Source organism: Scyliorhinus canicula, chromosome 16 (assembly GCF_902713615.1).
Source record: "Scyliorhinus canicula chromosome 16, sScyCan1.1, whole genome shotgun sequence".
NCBI classification, from domain to species: Eukaryota; Metazoa; Chordata; class Chondrichthyes; order Carcharhiniformes; family Scyliorhinidae; genus Scyliorhinus; species Scyliorhinus canicula.
Window position 1 is genome coordinate 115,629,802 of NC_052161.1, and position 17,061 is coordinate 115,646,862.

At 49.7% G+C, this 17,061-nt stretch overlaps 1 protein-coding gene across 4 annotated transcripts in view; it reads right to left on the bottom strand.

Annotated features, from left to right (window-relative positions):
- Window positions 1–17,061, bottom strand: part of atp13a2 (ATPase cation transporting 13A2) — a 144,739-nt gene that overhangs the window by 26,567 nt on the left and 101,111 nt on the right. For all 4 annotated transcript variants that reach the window (XM_038773148.1, XM_038773145.1, XM_038773149.1 and 1 more), the window contains 3 exons: window positions 12,468–12,624; window positions 11,850–11,970; window positions 11,046–11,170 (listed from right to left, as the gene is read on the bottom strand). In XM_038773148.1, the coding sequence (XP_038629076.1) occupies window positions 11,046–11,170; window positions 11,850–11,970; window positions 12,468–12,624 (403 nt within the window). The remainder of the gene's footprint in view (window positions 1–11,045; window positions 11,171–11,849; window positions 11,971–12,467; window positions 12,625–17,061) is intronic.

Sequence of the window (17,061 nt, forward strand, 5' to 3'; positions counted from 1 at the left end):
GGGTCTGGTCTTGGCCCGAGGGTTGGGGGGTAGAAGGTTGTATATAGTTCTATCTTATGTTGTCATTTGTGATTTAAGGGTGTGAAGATGCCAGTTTCGCTGGATACACCACGCCACACGCCACTATTTGGGAAGGGTCGGAGTTGGGATTTGTTTGCAATGGCGGTTTTTGGGGGTTTGCGTGTTTGCAATGGGTTCGTTTATTTGAAGGGAATTTTGCTTTTGGTACTGGGCAGGGGACGGCATTGGGATGAGGGGGTCCTGGGCATGGGCCTCCACACTAGCAAGATTAAGATGGCTAATGAACGGGAGTGTGGTGGTGGTGGGGTGGGGGGGGGGCGCGGTCAGAGCTGGTCGAATAGGTTTCGATGGGCCTGGGAGGTGTGAAAAATGGGGGGAGGGGATCGATACTGGGAGAGATGGTTTCAAGAGGAAGTGGTTGGGAGGATTCAGGGGGGGGGCGGACTCGCTGGCAACAAAGGAATGGAGTGTGCCGAGCCCAGTGGGCAGGGCCCGGAGTTATGATGATGGCAGATGGGACGGGACGGGACGGGACGGGGGGGGGGGGGGGGGGGGGGGGGGTGAGACACCCCTGATCAGATCCCCGTGGAACGCGAGGGGTTTGGGTTGGGGGGGGGCAGTTGAGAGATTGCGGGTGTTTGCGCACTAAAAAGCTTAACGGCTGATGTTGGTATGTTACAAGAGACTCACTCGAAGGCAAAAGATTAGGTGAGGCTCAGGAAGGGCTGGGGGAACCAAGCATTTAATTTAGGGTTCGATAGTAGGGCTCAGGGAGGTAGTGATGTTGGTGAGTAACAACGTGAGGGGTTCCGGATGGAGATGGTGGTGGCGGACGAGGGGGCTAGTAATAGTAACGCAATAGTAACACAGACGTTGGAGAGGTTGGTGGCAGTGGCGATCATGCGTGGCCCTAACTGGATTGATGCAGGGTTTGTGATGAAGGTGCTGGAGGCCATCCCGGACTTGGACTCACACAAGCTGATGGTGGGAGAGAATTGGAATATAGTGCAAGAGCCGAGGATGGACAGGTCGCAGCCTGTCTTCGTGGTAGGGAAGACATCATTGGCTGGGGTTAAGGGATTAGAGTACTCAGCAATAGCGATTTCAGACCATGCACCACACTGGGTGGATGTCGTCCTGGAGAGGGGGGTAACCCAGAGGCGGGGGTGGAGAGTGGATGCGGGGTTGCTAGGCCACCAAAGCTTCTATGAGATCGCAAAAAAGTGATTGAGGGTTTAACTGTAAAGGAGAAGTATCACAGGCAGTGGCCCCGAAGGCGGTGGTGAGGGGGGTGGTGATATGATTTAAGGCCAAAGTGGATAAAGAGAGGCAGGAGCGTCAAAGGTTGGTAGAAGAGATGCTGCGAGGTGGACATGAGGGACATGAGGTACATGAGGGATGCAGATCCGGCCCTTCTGGACCGAAGAAAGAGCTCCAGGCTAGTTTTGACCGGTGGTCTACGAGGAAGGCAGTGCGTTAACTGAGGCGGGCGAGGGGAGCAGTTTAGGAATATGTGGAGAACGTGGGGCATATGCTGACTTCGGCGGAAGGGAGATAGTCCAGGTAAGGGATAGGACGGGAAACTGGGTGGTGGCTCCGGAGCAGGTTAATAGAGTGTTTGAGGAGTTTTATTAAAGGTGAATAGGTTGCAGCTACTGGGAGAGGAATGAGGGATAGAATAGAGAATAGAACAGTACAGCACAGAACAGGCCCTTCGGCCCTCGATGTTGTGCCGAGCAATGATCACCCGATTTAAACCCACGTAACCCAACAAACCCCCATTAACCTTACACTACGGGCAATTTAGCACGGCCAATCCACCTAACCCGCACATCTTTGGACTGTGGGAGGAAACCGGAGCACCCGGAGGAAACCCACGCACACACAGGGAGGACGTGCAGACTCCACACAGACAGTGACCCAGCCGGGAATCGAACCTGGGACCCTGGAGCTGTGAAGCATTGATGCTAACCACCATGCTACCGTGAGGATGAAGGAGTCCCTGAACGGGTTGGAGTATCCGAGGCTAGAGAAGGAAAATAGGGCCAGGTTGGAAGGGTTGGTGAGGGAACAGGAGGTAAAGGAGGCAATAGGTAAAGGTGGAGGGGGCAGATGGGTTCCCAGTGGAGTACTGTAAGACGTTCAAAGACAAATTGACATCACTGATGGTGGAGATGTTTGAGGAGGTGTTGAGGGAGGGGGTGTGCCACCCCAAACTTTTGAACAGGCTTCGATCTCCCTGCTGTTAAAGAAAGACTAGGACCCGGCGGAGAGTGGGTCGTATAGGCCCATATCATTATTGAATATGAACGACAAGATACTGGCGGAGGTGCTGGTGGCTAGGTTGGAGGGGTGCCTCCTGAAAGTGATAGGGGAAGACCAAACAGGGTTTGTGAACGGAAGGTAGCTATTTTCGAATAATAGTGGACTATTAAATGTAATTATGATGCGGACTGAGGGAAAGGAGACAGAGGTGGTGTTGGCGATCGTTGCGGAAAAAACATTCGATCAGGTAGAGCGCGGGTACTTGATAGAGTTCCTAGAGAGATTTGGGATTGGGCTGAGATTTACAGAATGTGTACGGCTATTATATAGGGAAGCAATGGCGAATGTCCCCACAAATAAAATGAGCTAGGGGTACTTTGCTCTGCACCAGGGAATCAGGCAGAGGTGTCCTCTGTCCCTCCCCTGCTATTTGCATTAGCAATTGAGGGCAGCAGGGTAGCATGGTGGTTAGCATAAATGCTTCACAGCTCCAGGGTCCCAGGTTCGATTCCCGGCTGGGTCACTGTCTGTGTGGAGTCTGCACGTCCTCCCCCTGTGTGCGTGGGTTTCCTCCGGGTGCTCCGGTTTCCTCCCACAGACCAAAGATGTGCGGGTTAGGTGGATTGGCCATGCTAAATTGCCCGTAGTGTCCTAATAAAAGTAAGGTTAAGGGGGGGGTTGTTGGGTTACGGGTATAGGGTGGATACGTGGGTTTGAGTAGGGTGATCATGGCTCGGCACAACATTGAGGGCCGAAGGGCCTGTTCTGTGCTGTACTGTTCTATGTTCTAATAGAGCCATTGGCCATTGCTTTAAGAAGTTCGGGACTGTGGAAGGGAATAGTGCGTGAGGGGGGTATAAATGGAACAGAGGGCATCCCTGTACGCGAACGATTTATTGTTGTTTATCTCGGAGCCGAGTATGTCGGTGGGGAACATAATGGGACATCTCTAAAGACTTGGGTCATTTTCAGGATATAAATTAAATTTGGAGGAGGAGTATTTTGTGGCGTCCCAGCCAGTAGTGGGCAGGGGGCAGGGGCTACCATTTGCAAGGCAGAAACCCACTTCAGGTATTTGGGGATGCAGGTAGCGTGGGATTGGGGGGTGGGGGGGGGAAGCTCCGTCGATATGATTTGACTAGTTTGGTGGGGAGGGTGAAAGCTAACTTGGCACGGTGGAACAACCTCCCTCTGTTGTTGGTGGGCCAGATGCAGGCGATTAAAATTAATGTGCTGCCGTGTGTTTTGTTTCTGTTTCAGTGCCTGCTAGTCTTTTTAACCAAAGGCTTTCTATAAAGTAGACAACAAATTGGTCACCTCATTCGTGTGTGTGTGTGTGTGTGTGTGTGTGTGTTTGGGGGGGGAGGGGGGTAAGCCAGGTTCAGGAAGATGGACTCACCAGTGGGGACTTCTCGAATTCACTATACTATCATTGGGCGGCGAACGTGGAAAAGGTGGGGAGTTGGGCCGTTGTGTGTGTGTGTGTGTGTGTGTGTGTGTGTGTGTGTGTGTGTGTGTGGGGGGGGGGGGGGGGGGGGGGGGGGGGCATCGCTTCCGATGGCCCGGGCATGTACTCTAGGGGTCCGGTGGTGGTGGCAATGCTGAGGATTTGGAGGCAGTTCTGGCAGCACTTTAAGTTGGGGGCTTGGTCAGAGGAGATGCTGATCAGGGGAAATCACAGGTTTGAGCCGAGGAGGCTAGATGGGAGGTTTGGGAGATGGGAGGAGAGGGGGATCAGGGTATTAAAAGATCTGTTCCTGGGGGTGATGTTTTGCGAGGTTGGAAGAGTTGAGGTAGAAGTCTGGACTGGGGCAAGGGGAACGGTCTCGATACCTGCAGCTCCAAGACTTTGCAAGGAAGGAGGTTCTGAGCTTCCCGATAGTGCCGGCCCCTTCATTGCTGGAAGAGGGATTGACGCCAAGGGGGTTGGAAAAGTGGGTGGTGTCGGTGATTTACGGGAAGATTCTGGAGGAGGACAGGGTGTGCATCGAAGGGATTAAGGCCAAGTGGGAAGGGAAAAAGAGAGGGCAGCACGGTAGCACAGTGGGTAACACTGTCGCTTCACAGCTCCAGGGTCCCAAGTTCTATTCCAGCTTGCGTCACTGTCTGTGTGGAGTCTGCACGTTCTCCCAGTGTCTGTGTGGGTATTCTCCGGATGCCCCGGTTTCCTCCCACAGTCCAAAGATGTGCAGGTTAGGTGGATTGGCCATGCTAAATTGCCCTTAATGTCCAAAAAGGTTCGACTTGTTACGGGGATAGGGTGGAGGTTTGGGCTTAAGTAGGGTGCTCTTTCCAATGGCTGGTGCAGACTCGATGGGCCGAATGGCCTCCTTCTGAACGGTAAATTCTATGAAGAGTTGGGGGAGGTAATGGAAGAAGGTTTGTGATGTGAGGTGCTACGAAGAGTAAACCTCATGCGTGAGGTTGGGGCTAATATAGCTGACGGTCATGTATAGGGTGTATCCCACGAGGGCGAGAATGAGCCGACTCTTCAAGGGAGTGGAGGATGTCTGTTAGCCCCGCAAACCATGTACATATGCTTTGGTCCTGTACGAAGCTGGAGAGGCATTGGAGGGAGGTCTTTAGCATCATCTCAGGGGTACTACATGTGGACTTGGAACCGGGTCCCTTGGAGGTCATTTTCGGAGTGTCAAACCTGCCTGAGCTGCAGGTGGATACGTGGGGCAGATGTTTTAGCCTTCGCCTCACTAGTTGCCCGGAGGCGGATGCTGTTGGGGTGGAGGTCAGCCTCTCCACCCTGTGCCTTGGCATGGCAGGGGGACCTGCTAGAATCTTTGACCCTTGAGAAGGTGAAATTTGATCTGAGGGGGGATGAAGGAGGGGTTCTACAATTCAAGGAGACTATGTATCATGCACTTTGGAGAACTGGTTGCCATTGAACACTTGGGGGTGGGGGTCGACCGTTTTACTGTTTGTTGTTAACTTTTACCTGGAATGCACAAATGGATGTATTGGATTGTATATTGAGGGGATTTCTGGGGATTGGTTTTGTGCTCGTTTTTCTTTTGTTGTTTATTTGATGCAATTGTTGAAAACGTGGAGAATAAAAAGATATTTATTTTTTTTAAAAAGGAAAAGACTGTGCATTAAAAGACCCTCATTATCATGTACTGACTTCAGATGTAAAATACAGAGCTGAGGATTTCCTTGTGTGAGATAGTGTGTCTGTGTTAACTGTTAAAATGGAAAATTGGAATTGCAGTAGCCGATTAGAGGTTAGGATTTGGAGTTTACTTATACAGACCATGAAGGGTGGGAGTTGCAATACTGGTTGGAGAACATATTTCAGCTGTACAGAGGGAGGACACCTTGGAAGAATCAAGTAATGAGACACTGGGTAGAACTCAGAAACAGGAAGGGGGCAGTCACTATGATGGGGGTGTATTACAGGCCTCCCAACAGCTCACGGGAAATTGAAGAACAGATATGCAAGCAGTGTAGCCACCGAAGTTGGCCATTCCCTCAATACAAAATGGAGGAACGCAAAGCTTGCAGGGTAAAATGGACAAAGTTTGCAGCACAAGCAGGCTGCAACAAGCCACTGTGTATTCTGTCTGCTAAGAGAGCAGACCGCACCGAAACGAACATTCCGCATACTAATGAGGCAATCTCCGGGACAGTTAGCATAGTAATAGAACGATCCCAGGGACAAAGGACACAAATAGGGAAGTGATTGCAACATTGTATGGGAAGCGAGACACCCCAGCAACAGCGGGGTTCGAAGACAAAGCGCCTGAAGGCCCGCCCAGTAGCCGAGGGACAGCCTCACTATTGGGGGGATTCAAACAAATCGATTGGGAAGAGACCCAATCGATCCCCAGCAGATAGAGGGTCCGCCAAAAAGGGCGCGAAGCCCTGGGACCTATAAAAGACAGGTCCCAAACAGTTTGTTCTTCTTGACCAACCCTCCTCTCTTGACCAGCCCTCTCGACCAGCCTTTACCGAAGAAGACCTTGACCGAGAGAGAGGAGAGGTTCGGACAGCAGCCACCAGCAAGTAAGTGTCTCACAACGATCGCTACCAGAGATAGACACTCCTGACCCCTTTTAACCTGTACCAACCTGAAGTCTGCGGACCCAGTGCAGAGCAAGAGGCCTTGTCCCCTGATCCGGCAGTTCCTTATTCAGATAAGTATTGGTCTATTTAGTGGTAAGAATAGTTTAGTCATCTTAGCGTGTGCATGAGTAGTTTATAATTGTATTATAATAAACTCATTTGTTTGAACTTACTAATTGGTGTATAGTTTTATTGCTTTGAACTTGACTTTGAAACTTGTGGCGGTATCTTAACGATACCTGGCGACTCCAAAGCTAAGTAACGAAACAGAGCCAAATTGAGTGTTAAGCACACTCACCCAGAACGAGCAACAGCAGATTATGGATAGATGTAGAAATGGGAGACTTAATTTTCCCCACATTGACTGGAAATCCTTTAGGGTGAGGGGTCCGGATGGTGAGGAATTTGTTAAGTGTGTCCAAGAAGGTTTTTGGGAACAATATGTGGATAGTCCGACTAGAGAGGGAGCTATACTGGACCTAGTACTAGGGAATGAGCCCGGTCAGGTCATCAAAGTTGCAGTGGGGGAACATGTAAGCTTTCGGATACTCATGGAAAAGGACGATTATTGTCCTAGAGTTAAGGTGCTAAATTGGGGGAATGCTAACGACAACCAGAATAGGCAGGATTTGGAGGCTGTTTGGGAGAGGCTGTTTGAGGATAAATCCACATTTGGCATGTGGGAGTCTTTTAAGAAGCAGTTGTTGGGAGTGCAGGACAGGCATGTGCCGGTGAAAAGGAAAGACAGGATTCAAGGACCGTGGATGACCAGGGAAAGTGGGGAGGTCTAGTGAAAAAGAAAAAAGGATGCATACATGAGGTCTAGGCAACTAAAAACAGATGAAGCACTTGAAGAATAAAAGGAAAGTGGAAAAGAGCTCAAACAGGGAGTTAGGAGGGCAATACGATGTCACGAAATGTCCTTGGCAGACAGGATTAAGGAGAATCCCAAGGCATTTTATACATATAATAGGAACAAGAAGGTAGCAGGAGAAAGAGTTGGTCCACTCAAGGACAAAGGAGGGAAATTATGTGTAGAACCAAAGGAAGTAGGTGAGATCCTAAATGACTATTTTGCATCAGTATTCACAAAGAAGGACATGTTGTTTGGTGGTGTCTCAGAGGGATGTGTAAACATTTTAGAACAGGTTGTTATTCGAGGGAGGAAGTGTCAGATGTGTTAACGGTAGACAAGTCCTCAGGGTCAGGTGGCATCTATCGCAGATTGCTGAGGGAGACAACAGATGAAATCGCTGGGCCACTAGCAGAAATCTTTGTTTCCTCGTTGGCCACAGGAGAAATCCAGAGGATTGGAGGATAGCCAATGCTGTCCCGTTATTTAAGAAGGGTAGCAAGAATAATCCGGGCAATTATAGGCCAGTGAGCTTGACGTCAGTGATAGTGAAATTGTTGGAAAGGATTCTCAGATAGGGGCTAAGTGAATGGTCTTATTAACGACAGACAGCATGGTTTTGTACAAGGGAGGTCATTACTCACTAATTTAATTGAGTTTTTTGAGGTGACAAAAATGATTGATGAGGGAAGGGCTGTGGATGCTGTCTACATGGACTTTAGTAAAACATTTGACAAGGTTCCTCATGGCAGGCTGGTGCAAAAGATTAAATCACATGGGGTCAGGGGTGAACTAGCTAGATGGATTCAGAATTGGCTTGGCCATAAAAGACAGAGGGAAGCAGTAGAAGGGTGTTTTTCCATCTGGAGGTCTGTAACTAGTGGTGTTCCGCAGGGATCAGTACTGGGACCTCTGCTGTTTGCAAATGTAGCCATCTGGGATGGCCACTTCCAGAATACAAAATGGACGCTCACAAAGAACAAAGAACCAGGGTAATCTCTGCAAGACATGCCAGATCATCGACATGGACACCACCATTACACGTGGAAACACCACCCACCAGGTACGCGGCGCATACTCGTGCGACTCGACCAATGTAGTCTACCTCATACGCTGCAGGAAAGGATGTCCCGAAGCGTGGTACATTGGCGAGACCATGCAGACACTGCGACAACGAATAAACGGGCATCGTGCGACTATCAACAGGCAGGACTGTTCCCTTCCAGTTGGGGAACACTTCAGCAGTCAAGGACATTCAGCCTCTGATCTCCGGGTCAGCATTCTACAAGGAGGCCTTCAGGAGACGCGACAACGCAAAATTGCTGAGCAAAAACTTATAGCTAAGTTCCGCACGCATGAATGCGGACTCAACCGGGATCTGGGATTCATGTCGCATTACATTCGGCCCCCACCAACAAGCCTGGACTTGCAGAGGCCTACCGACTGAACTGGCTTGGGACAATTCACACCTCTTTAACCTGGAGTTACCTCTCTCTCTGCATCTTTGATGATTTGATTGCCTGCAGGTGCTCGCATTCCGGGGCATCTCTGACTGTGTCTATATAAACATTTCTGGAACAAGCCTTTCCATTCACCTGAAGAAGGAGCCGTGCTCCGAAAGCTCGTGTTTGAAACAAACCTGTTGGACTTTAACCTGGTGTTGTAAGACTTCTTACTGTGCTCACCCCAGTCCAACGCCGGCATCTCCACATCAAAGAATATAGGGAACTGTGAACAATGTTAGGAAAACAAGCAGGCACAAAGCCTGTATGCATATTGGGGAGACAGCTCCCAGACGGAATTGAAACTATAGGTCAATTAGCCCACCTCCAGGAACAAAGGAAAGACACTCAAGCAACCGATACTGTTTCAGACATCCCGGCGCCAGTTCCCCAGCCGAAAGCACAAACAAAGCAAGGCCAACGGCCACCAAAGACATGCCCAGCCATCAGGGCACCCACCCCTTTATTGGTCAAGATCAATACCAGTGATCGAGAAACGGCCCAATTAATTGGGGCCAAGTTTAAGGCCCGCCTAAAAGCGCGCAAAGCCCCTCCGGATATAAGAAGGAACCCCACGAGAGATTCGCTCTCTTGGACTTGGCTCTCAAAGCGGAAAGACCCGTCCACCAGCATCACCAGAAGCAAGTACGTTCAAGGTCAACGCTCGCTACCAGACAGACGACCTGAGCGGTTCTCCTGCACCTCTTCGAACCCAACAATCCCAGATCCGAACAACGGCCATGTTCCTCTGACTGAGTGGGCACCCGAAGCTAAGTATAGGCATTAGCATTAGAGATAGTTTAGTTTGTAGTACTTTGTGCATGTGTAGATCTTACTGTGTGTGTAAATAAATAGTATTGACTTTGAACTAACTAACTGGTGTATTGGCTCTTTGATCAGTATTCGGGTTTGAACCTTGTGGTGGTATCGAGAGATACCTGCCGACTCGAAGGCATAAACATAATTCGGATTGAGAAAGGCGACCATACTGACCGCCATATTTATAACCAGAGAAACAGAGCAACACAATATATATATATATATATATATAAATAAGTGACTTGGAAGAAAACGTAGCTGGTCTAATTAGCAAGTTTGCGGATGATACTAAGATTGCAGGAGTTGTGGATAGTGATGAAGATTGTCAGAGAATACAGCAGAATATAGATAGGCTGCAAAATGGGGCAGAGACATGGCAGATGGAATTTAACCCGGGAAAATGCGAGACAATGAATTTTGGTAGATCCAATTCAGGTGGGAACTATAAAATAAATGGCAGAACCATCAGGAGCCTAGACATACAGAGATCTGGGCGTGCAGGTCCACAGACCTTTAAAAGTGGCAGCACAGGTGGAAATGATGGTAAAGAAAGCATATGGCATACTTGTCTTCATACGACGGGGTGTCGAGTATAAAAGCTTTCAAATTATGTTACAGTTATATAGAACGTTGGTTAGGCCACATTTGGAATACTGTGCCCAATTCTGGTCACCACACTACCAGAAGGACGAGGCGGCTCTGGAGAGAGTACAGAAAAGGTTTATCACAATGTTGACTGGTAAGGAGGGTATTAGCAATGGGGAAAGATTGAATAAACTGGGATTGTTCTCCCGAGAAAGACGGAGGTGAAGGGCCGACCTGATAGAAGTTCATAAAAATTATGAGGGGTATAGATAGGGTGAACATTTGGAGGCTTTTTCCCAGGGACAAAATTACAATTACAAGAGGCAGAAGTTCAAGGTGAGTAGGGATAGGTTCAGTGGAGATGTGCAGGGGAAGTTTTTTTTTACAGGGGGAAGTTCTTTGTTCTTGTTTAAACTCTCTGCTTGGCTTGGATTCAAGTTAGCTGATCTCTGCCAGTAGCTGTATTTAATGGCCTGGAATTAACACAGCACCTCTGGGCTAGCAGGAATGGGAGTAATCAGAGCTCCTGCTTCTGATCATTTTCCAAGGACTTCTGCTGAGATGTGGGTGTTGTGATGCCCCTCCTTGATGTTATGTCTTGAATACACTTTCAGACACAGTCCTTACTTGGGTGAGGTACCATAACATTGCTGCTACCCGTGGAACCGTAGCCCAGTAGAAAATCAGCATCTCCAATTATAGGAGAAAACGATTAAGAAAAGTGCAGAAAAAGGATAGATCAACAGAACAAAAAATACAGATTTTGACTATTGCACGGGTGAAGTAGGATCAGGGGCCAACATAGGGCAGTGTGATTGATCAACATTCTGGCTGGTCAAATACTTGAGCCAAGAGTTTTCCTCTGGCCTGAGATGTCTATCCACACTTCATAACTGTCACCTCACACAATCCATGCCTCATACCTGTCACCATTACAGTCCGAAAATTGGCTCGATTCAGGCTATCAATTACTGGCCTTGTTTCTGGTTTCAAAATATTTCGCATAATGAGGAATCCCAGGAATATCATCTCGCTCTCCACAGAATTTCTGTCCAAAGAAAACACAATAACTATTGCAATTCAGTCAGACAGTGCAGCCCAGTGTGCAACACACGTAGGTGGAACCTACTGCTCCAGGGGTTACACTCAAGTTTAAATATATTCAAACACTCAAATTAGAGAGGGATGTGTTAGAAACCAAGGAGAGGGTTCAAAGCTCATATTACAGCACCACAGTAAGAGAGTAATGACTAGTTGAGACCAACTTTGGGATCATGGAAGGAATAAAAAACAAACCAAGGGATGAAGGGTTCCAGAGTTTTGAGGCCCTGTGAAAAGAGAACAGCAGGCGATGTAACGAGTCTCAATTTCACACAGGGTGGTGTGGGGTTGATAAAGTCTGTTAAACTGGGCTTTTGAGGGCAGCACGGTGGCACAGTGGTTAGCATTGCTGCCTCACGGCGCTGAGGTCCCAGGTTCAATCCCAGATATGGGCCACTGTCCGTGTGGAGTTTGCACATTCTCCCCATGTTTGCATGGGTTTCGCCCTCACAACCCAAAGATGTGCAAGGTTGGTGGATTGGCCACACTAAATTGCCCCTTAATTGGAAAAAATGAATTGGGTACGCTAAATTTTTTAAAAAGAATAAAAAAAACTGGGCTTTTGACATGAGTGAGGAACAAGAGATGAAAACTCAGAAGCGTTGGCTATTAAATTAGCTACGCACCTTTCCAGCTTGTGTATTGCCCCAAAGGTAATTTCTTGGCTCAGTGTTTTGTATGCAAGTCCCAAAACTCTGTACCCATCTCTGGCGTAGTACCTTAACATTTCCGAGAAATCAACAGGAACTGGAAGTAAAAGTGTACGTGTATATATTTATGTTCTAAACGCAGGCAGCTCCACAGAAATAAATCGGTCTAATTTCAAACAATGCACAGAATCCCATGAATCAAACACCTGATCATTCACTCCGTATACGCAATTCCATAGACCAAAGCCCTGCCTAATCCACTGATAGTTATCATAAAACTATTCCAGCAATTGTTTTCACCCAGATGGAACTCACTGCCTGAAAAGGTACAAGAGGCAAAAACCCATTACATTTAAACAACACTTGGATATGCATTTGAAGTGCTGTAGCCTACTGGCTGTAGATCAAGAGCTGGAAGGTGAGATCATACTACTGGATAGTTCTCTTCACCATCATGAACATGATGGGCCTGGTGTGCTCTGCATCGTAAATCTTTCTATGTTCTAAATGCAACTAAATCTAAACATCCTTGAATTGTTTAATATTTTTGTGATATGCAGTATAAATCCTTGGCTGTGAGTTTCAGTCAGTTACCTGTTTCCTTTATGCAGAGGCTGGCAACCATCTCAGGTGCACCCTTCATGTACACCTCTACTGGCGAACTGTCTGATTTCTTTATGATCACACTCATCCTCTGTAGCTCTGAAGCAAAGGGAAAACGACGGAGAATCCCCAAACTCACCCCCTGTTTCTGCAGGAGATGGGGAGAAAACACAAAAATGTACCAAAGTTATAGATTGGGCCCTGCTACCCATCCACTTTCAGGGACATTGCTTTCATGTCATCTTGCTGTACTCTGGAAATCAATACAATCTGAAGGTCAACCACATCCCATCTCAACAATATCACACTGCAGCAGCTAACACATCACATATGATATTGGGCTTTAACAACTTTGACAAGGTTCACCCCTTTCTCTCTCTCCAATCTTTCCTGGTTGTAGCCGGGGTCCAGTTATAAGGACACTGTCCACCCTTTGCTGCCTCGTCCAACAGGGCATCCTTTATATTTGAGTTAAAACCGTGAACTGCAGTAGGCTAATTATGGAAGATCTAACAGCCAAGCCTAGTTCTGTCTTTAATTCTGTCCCAAGTTACAACCACTAGACGGGGACCAGGAGCAAGAATCCTTGCTGACGTGATCAGATAATAGCACACACTGTAAATAATTGTATCTGGAGTCTGTGTGACTTATCTGCCTTTTTGAACAGTCTTTAGGAAACTCCAGGACAATTTTGAATCACTCACTCTAAACATGGGAGTGTGACTCAGCCAAGAACACAAAGATGAGCTAGATTAAAAATCAAGGGACATATTTATTAATAGATTACATTCATTCGTTATTTTTTTGGTTGAGGTGGTTCGGAGACTTGTAAAAACCTTTTTTCTTAGAAATAATAATATACATTTTATATAAAAGTTCTCTAATTTCAGTTATATTGGTCTGTGAATCATAACCTTACCACCTACTAACTGGACAAGTCTAGTTCAGTTGTGCGTAAGATTTATGTCTGAGACTTCCGGTGGCGGCAATGACGTAGGAAGCCGCACATTTGGGAGCTCCCGATTCAAACGGACTTTTCGGCTCTTTTTAGGGCACAAAACGGAATTTTTTCGACGTCACCCGGTGGGAGAAGGTGTGCTGATCGACTTTCTCCGCATTTCATGACTCGAACTCGGAGTGGAAAGGGGGAAAAAACGGCAGCAGCTCCCCAGAAAAAACGGGGGAAGGATTCCAAGATGGCGGCCGGCGGAGCACCAGAGGAGTGGAAGCAGTGGGCCCAGGAGCAGCAAGCTGCTCTCCTGCGCTGTTTTGCAGATTTCAAGGTTGAGGTGCTGAGCTCTCTGCAGGAAACAAATAAAAAGCTCTCGGAGATTCAGACGACCCAGGGTGCTGCCATCCAGGCGCTGCAGGCCACTGAACGAGAGGAGGAGGCCGTGGTCCTCGTGAGTAAGGTGAAGGGGCACGAAGCACTCCACAAGAAGTGGCAAGACCACTTTGAGGAGCTTGATCACCGCATGAGGCGGAAAAATCTGAGGATCTTGGGCCTTGCGGAGGGGCTGGAGGGGTCGGATCTGACAACCTACGTGGCCACGATACTGAACTCGCTAGTGGGGGCAGGATCTTTCCATCTGCCCCTGGAGCTGGAGGGAGCCCACAGGGTACTGGCCAGGAGGCCTAAGGAGAACGAACCCCCGCGTGCGGTGCTGGTGAGGTTCCACCGGTTCAGTGATCAGGAGTGCGTGCTGCGCTGGGCCAAGATGCTGAAGAGCAGCAATTGGGAGAATGGGGTAGTACGGATCTACCAGGATTGGAGTGCGGAGGTGGCTAAGCGGTGGTCCGGGTTTAATCGGACAAAAGAGGTGCTCTACAAGAAGAAGATAAAGTTTGGAATGTTGCAGCCTGCACGCCTGTGGGTAACTTATTTGGACCGGCATTATTATTTTGATTCCCCAGAGGAGGCGTGGGCCTTCATGCAGACGGAGAAACTGGACTCGAACTAGGGGTTGGGGGGTCGGTTGTAATGCTTTATTGTTGGTTTCTTCTGTTGCTGTGTTCTCTTTTTCTGTATTTTTGTAATTTTGATATGGTTATTTATTGGGGTGTTGTTCTGTTTTTTTTTGTTGGGGGGCATTGTTTGAGTTTTGTATCTTGCGGGGAGGGTTGGGGGGGTTTGTTGTATTCTATATCGGGTTGGGGGTATGGAGTGGGGTTGGTATTTGGGAGCTGCGTCAGAAGGGTGTGGTGGGGCAGTGCGAAAGCGCGGGCTTTCCTCTGGTTTCCCGCGTTGCGGGGCTGGGGGGTGGAGACGATGACGGGGGGGGGGGGGGGGGGGGGGGGGGGGGGGGGGCCTTAACTGATTCTTCCCCACGCTGGAGCGGTGCCTGGAGGAGGGACAGGATGGGGGATGATCCCACTTTGGGAGGGGTCGGGTTCTTGGCGGGAGTTTCCGGGGTCAGCAGATGTTAGCTGACCCACGGAAGTACAATGGAGGACGGTTCGCGGCCCCGGGAGGGGGGGGGGGGGGGGGGGGGGGGGGGGGGGGGAGAGGAGGAGGAGGAATACCGGGTTGCTGCTGGCAGGGTCAGGAAGGAGCTGGCGTGGGCCGGGGGGGACAGAGGTGAGGTGTTGTCGCTGTGGGGGCTATGGCTAGTCGACGGAGGAGGGGGGCAGGACGCCCTCTGATCCGGTTGGTCACCTGGAATGCGAGAGGATTGAATGGGCCGGTGAAGTGGTTGAGGGTACTTGCTCATCTGAGGGGGCTAAAGGCAGATGTGGCAATGCTTCAGGAGACCCAGCTGAAGGTGGCGGACCAGGTCCATCTGAGGAAGGGGTGGGTGGGGCAGGTTTTCCACTCTGGGTTGGATGTGAAGAACCGGGGAGTGGCGATTCTGGTGGGGAAAAATGTGTCGTTTGAGGCATCTGAGGTGGTGGTGGTGGATAAGGGGGGTAGGTATGTTATGGTTAGGGGCAGGCTACAGGGAGAGAAGGTGGTACTTGCTAGTGTGTATGCCCCAAATTGGGACGATGCAGGCTTTATGAGGCGTATGCTGGGACGGGTCCCGGATCTAGAGGCGGGAGGTCTGATTTGGGGGGGGGGGGGGGGGGACTTCAATACGGTGTTGGATCCTTCACTGGATTGGTCCAGTTCAAGGACGGGTAGGAGGCCGGCGGCGGCCAAGGTACTGAGAGGGTTTATGGACCAGATGGGAGGGGTGGATCCATGGAGGTTTGTGAGGCCGAGGGCACGGGAGTACTCTTTCTTCTCCCACGTACATAGGGTTTATTCTCGGATCGACTTCTTCGCGGTGAGTAGGGGACTGATTCCGAGAGTGGAGGAGGCCGAATATTCGGTCATTGCAATCACCGACCACGTTCCGCATTGGATGGAGTTGGAGATGGGGGAGGTGCGGGACCAGCACACGTTGTGGCCATTGGATGTGGGGTTGTTGGCGGAGGAGGTGTGTAGGAGGGTCCAGGCAAGTATTGAGGGGTCCCTCGAGGTGAATGATGCGGGGGAGGTCCAGATGGGGATGGTCTGGGAAGCCCTGAAGGCAGTGATTCGTGGGGAGCTGATATCCATCCAGGCACACAGGGAGAGGAGCGAGAGGGATAGACTGGTGGGGAAGATGCTGGAGGTAGATAGCAGGTACGCGGAGGCACCAGAGGAGGGACTGTTGGGGGAGAGGCGCAGCCTACAGGCTAAATTTGATTTGCTGACCACTAGAAAGGCGGAGGCACAGTGGAGGAAGGCACAAGGGGCAGTGTGTGAACATGGTGAAAAGGTGAGTAGGATGCTGGCTCATCAGCTCCACAAGCGGGATGCGGCTAAGGAAATTGCTGGAGTGAGAGACAAGAGTGGGAATGTGGTGCAGAAGTGGGTAGAGGTGAATGAGGTCTTCAAGGACTTTTACGGGGAACTGTAACGGTCGGAGCCAACGGTGGAGAGGAGGGGAATGGAGGTTTCTCGACGGGCTATCTTTCCCGAAGATGCAGGAGGAGCAGGTGGAGGGGTTGGGGGCGCCGATTGAGCTGGAGGAGCTAGTTAATGGGATCAGGCAGATGCAGTCAGGGAAGGCGCTGGGGCCGGATGGGTTCCCGGTGGAATTTTATAAAAAGTTTGTGGACCTAGTTGGCCCCTTGCTGGTGCGGACACTTAATGAAGTGTGGGAAGAGGGGACTTTGCCCCCGACAATGTCGCGGGCGCTGATTTCGTTAATCTTAAAGAGGGACAAGGACCCCCAGCAGTGTGGTTCATACAGGCCCATATCTCTCCTTAATGTAGATGCCAAGGTGCTGGCAAAAATCCTGGCCAGCAGGATAGAGGACTGTGTGCCAGGGGTTGCACACGAGGGTCAGACAGGTTTTGTGAAGGTAAGGCAGCTGAACACGAATGTGCGGAGATTGTTGAATGTCATCATGATGCCGGCGATTGAGGGGGAGGCTGAGATAGTGGTGGCGCTGGATGCGGAGAAGGCTTTCGATAGAGTGGAGTGGGGGTGCGTATGGGAGGTGTTGGGGAGGTTTGGATTTGGTGAAGGGTTTATTAGATGGGTAAGGCTGCTATATGAGGCCCCGATGGCGTGTGTGGCCACGAATGGGAGGAGGTCGGAGTACTTCCGGCTTT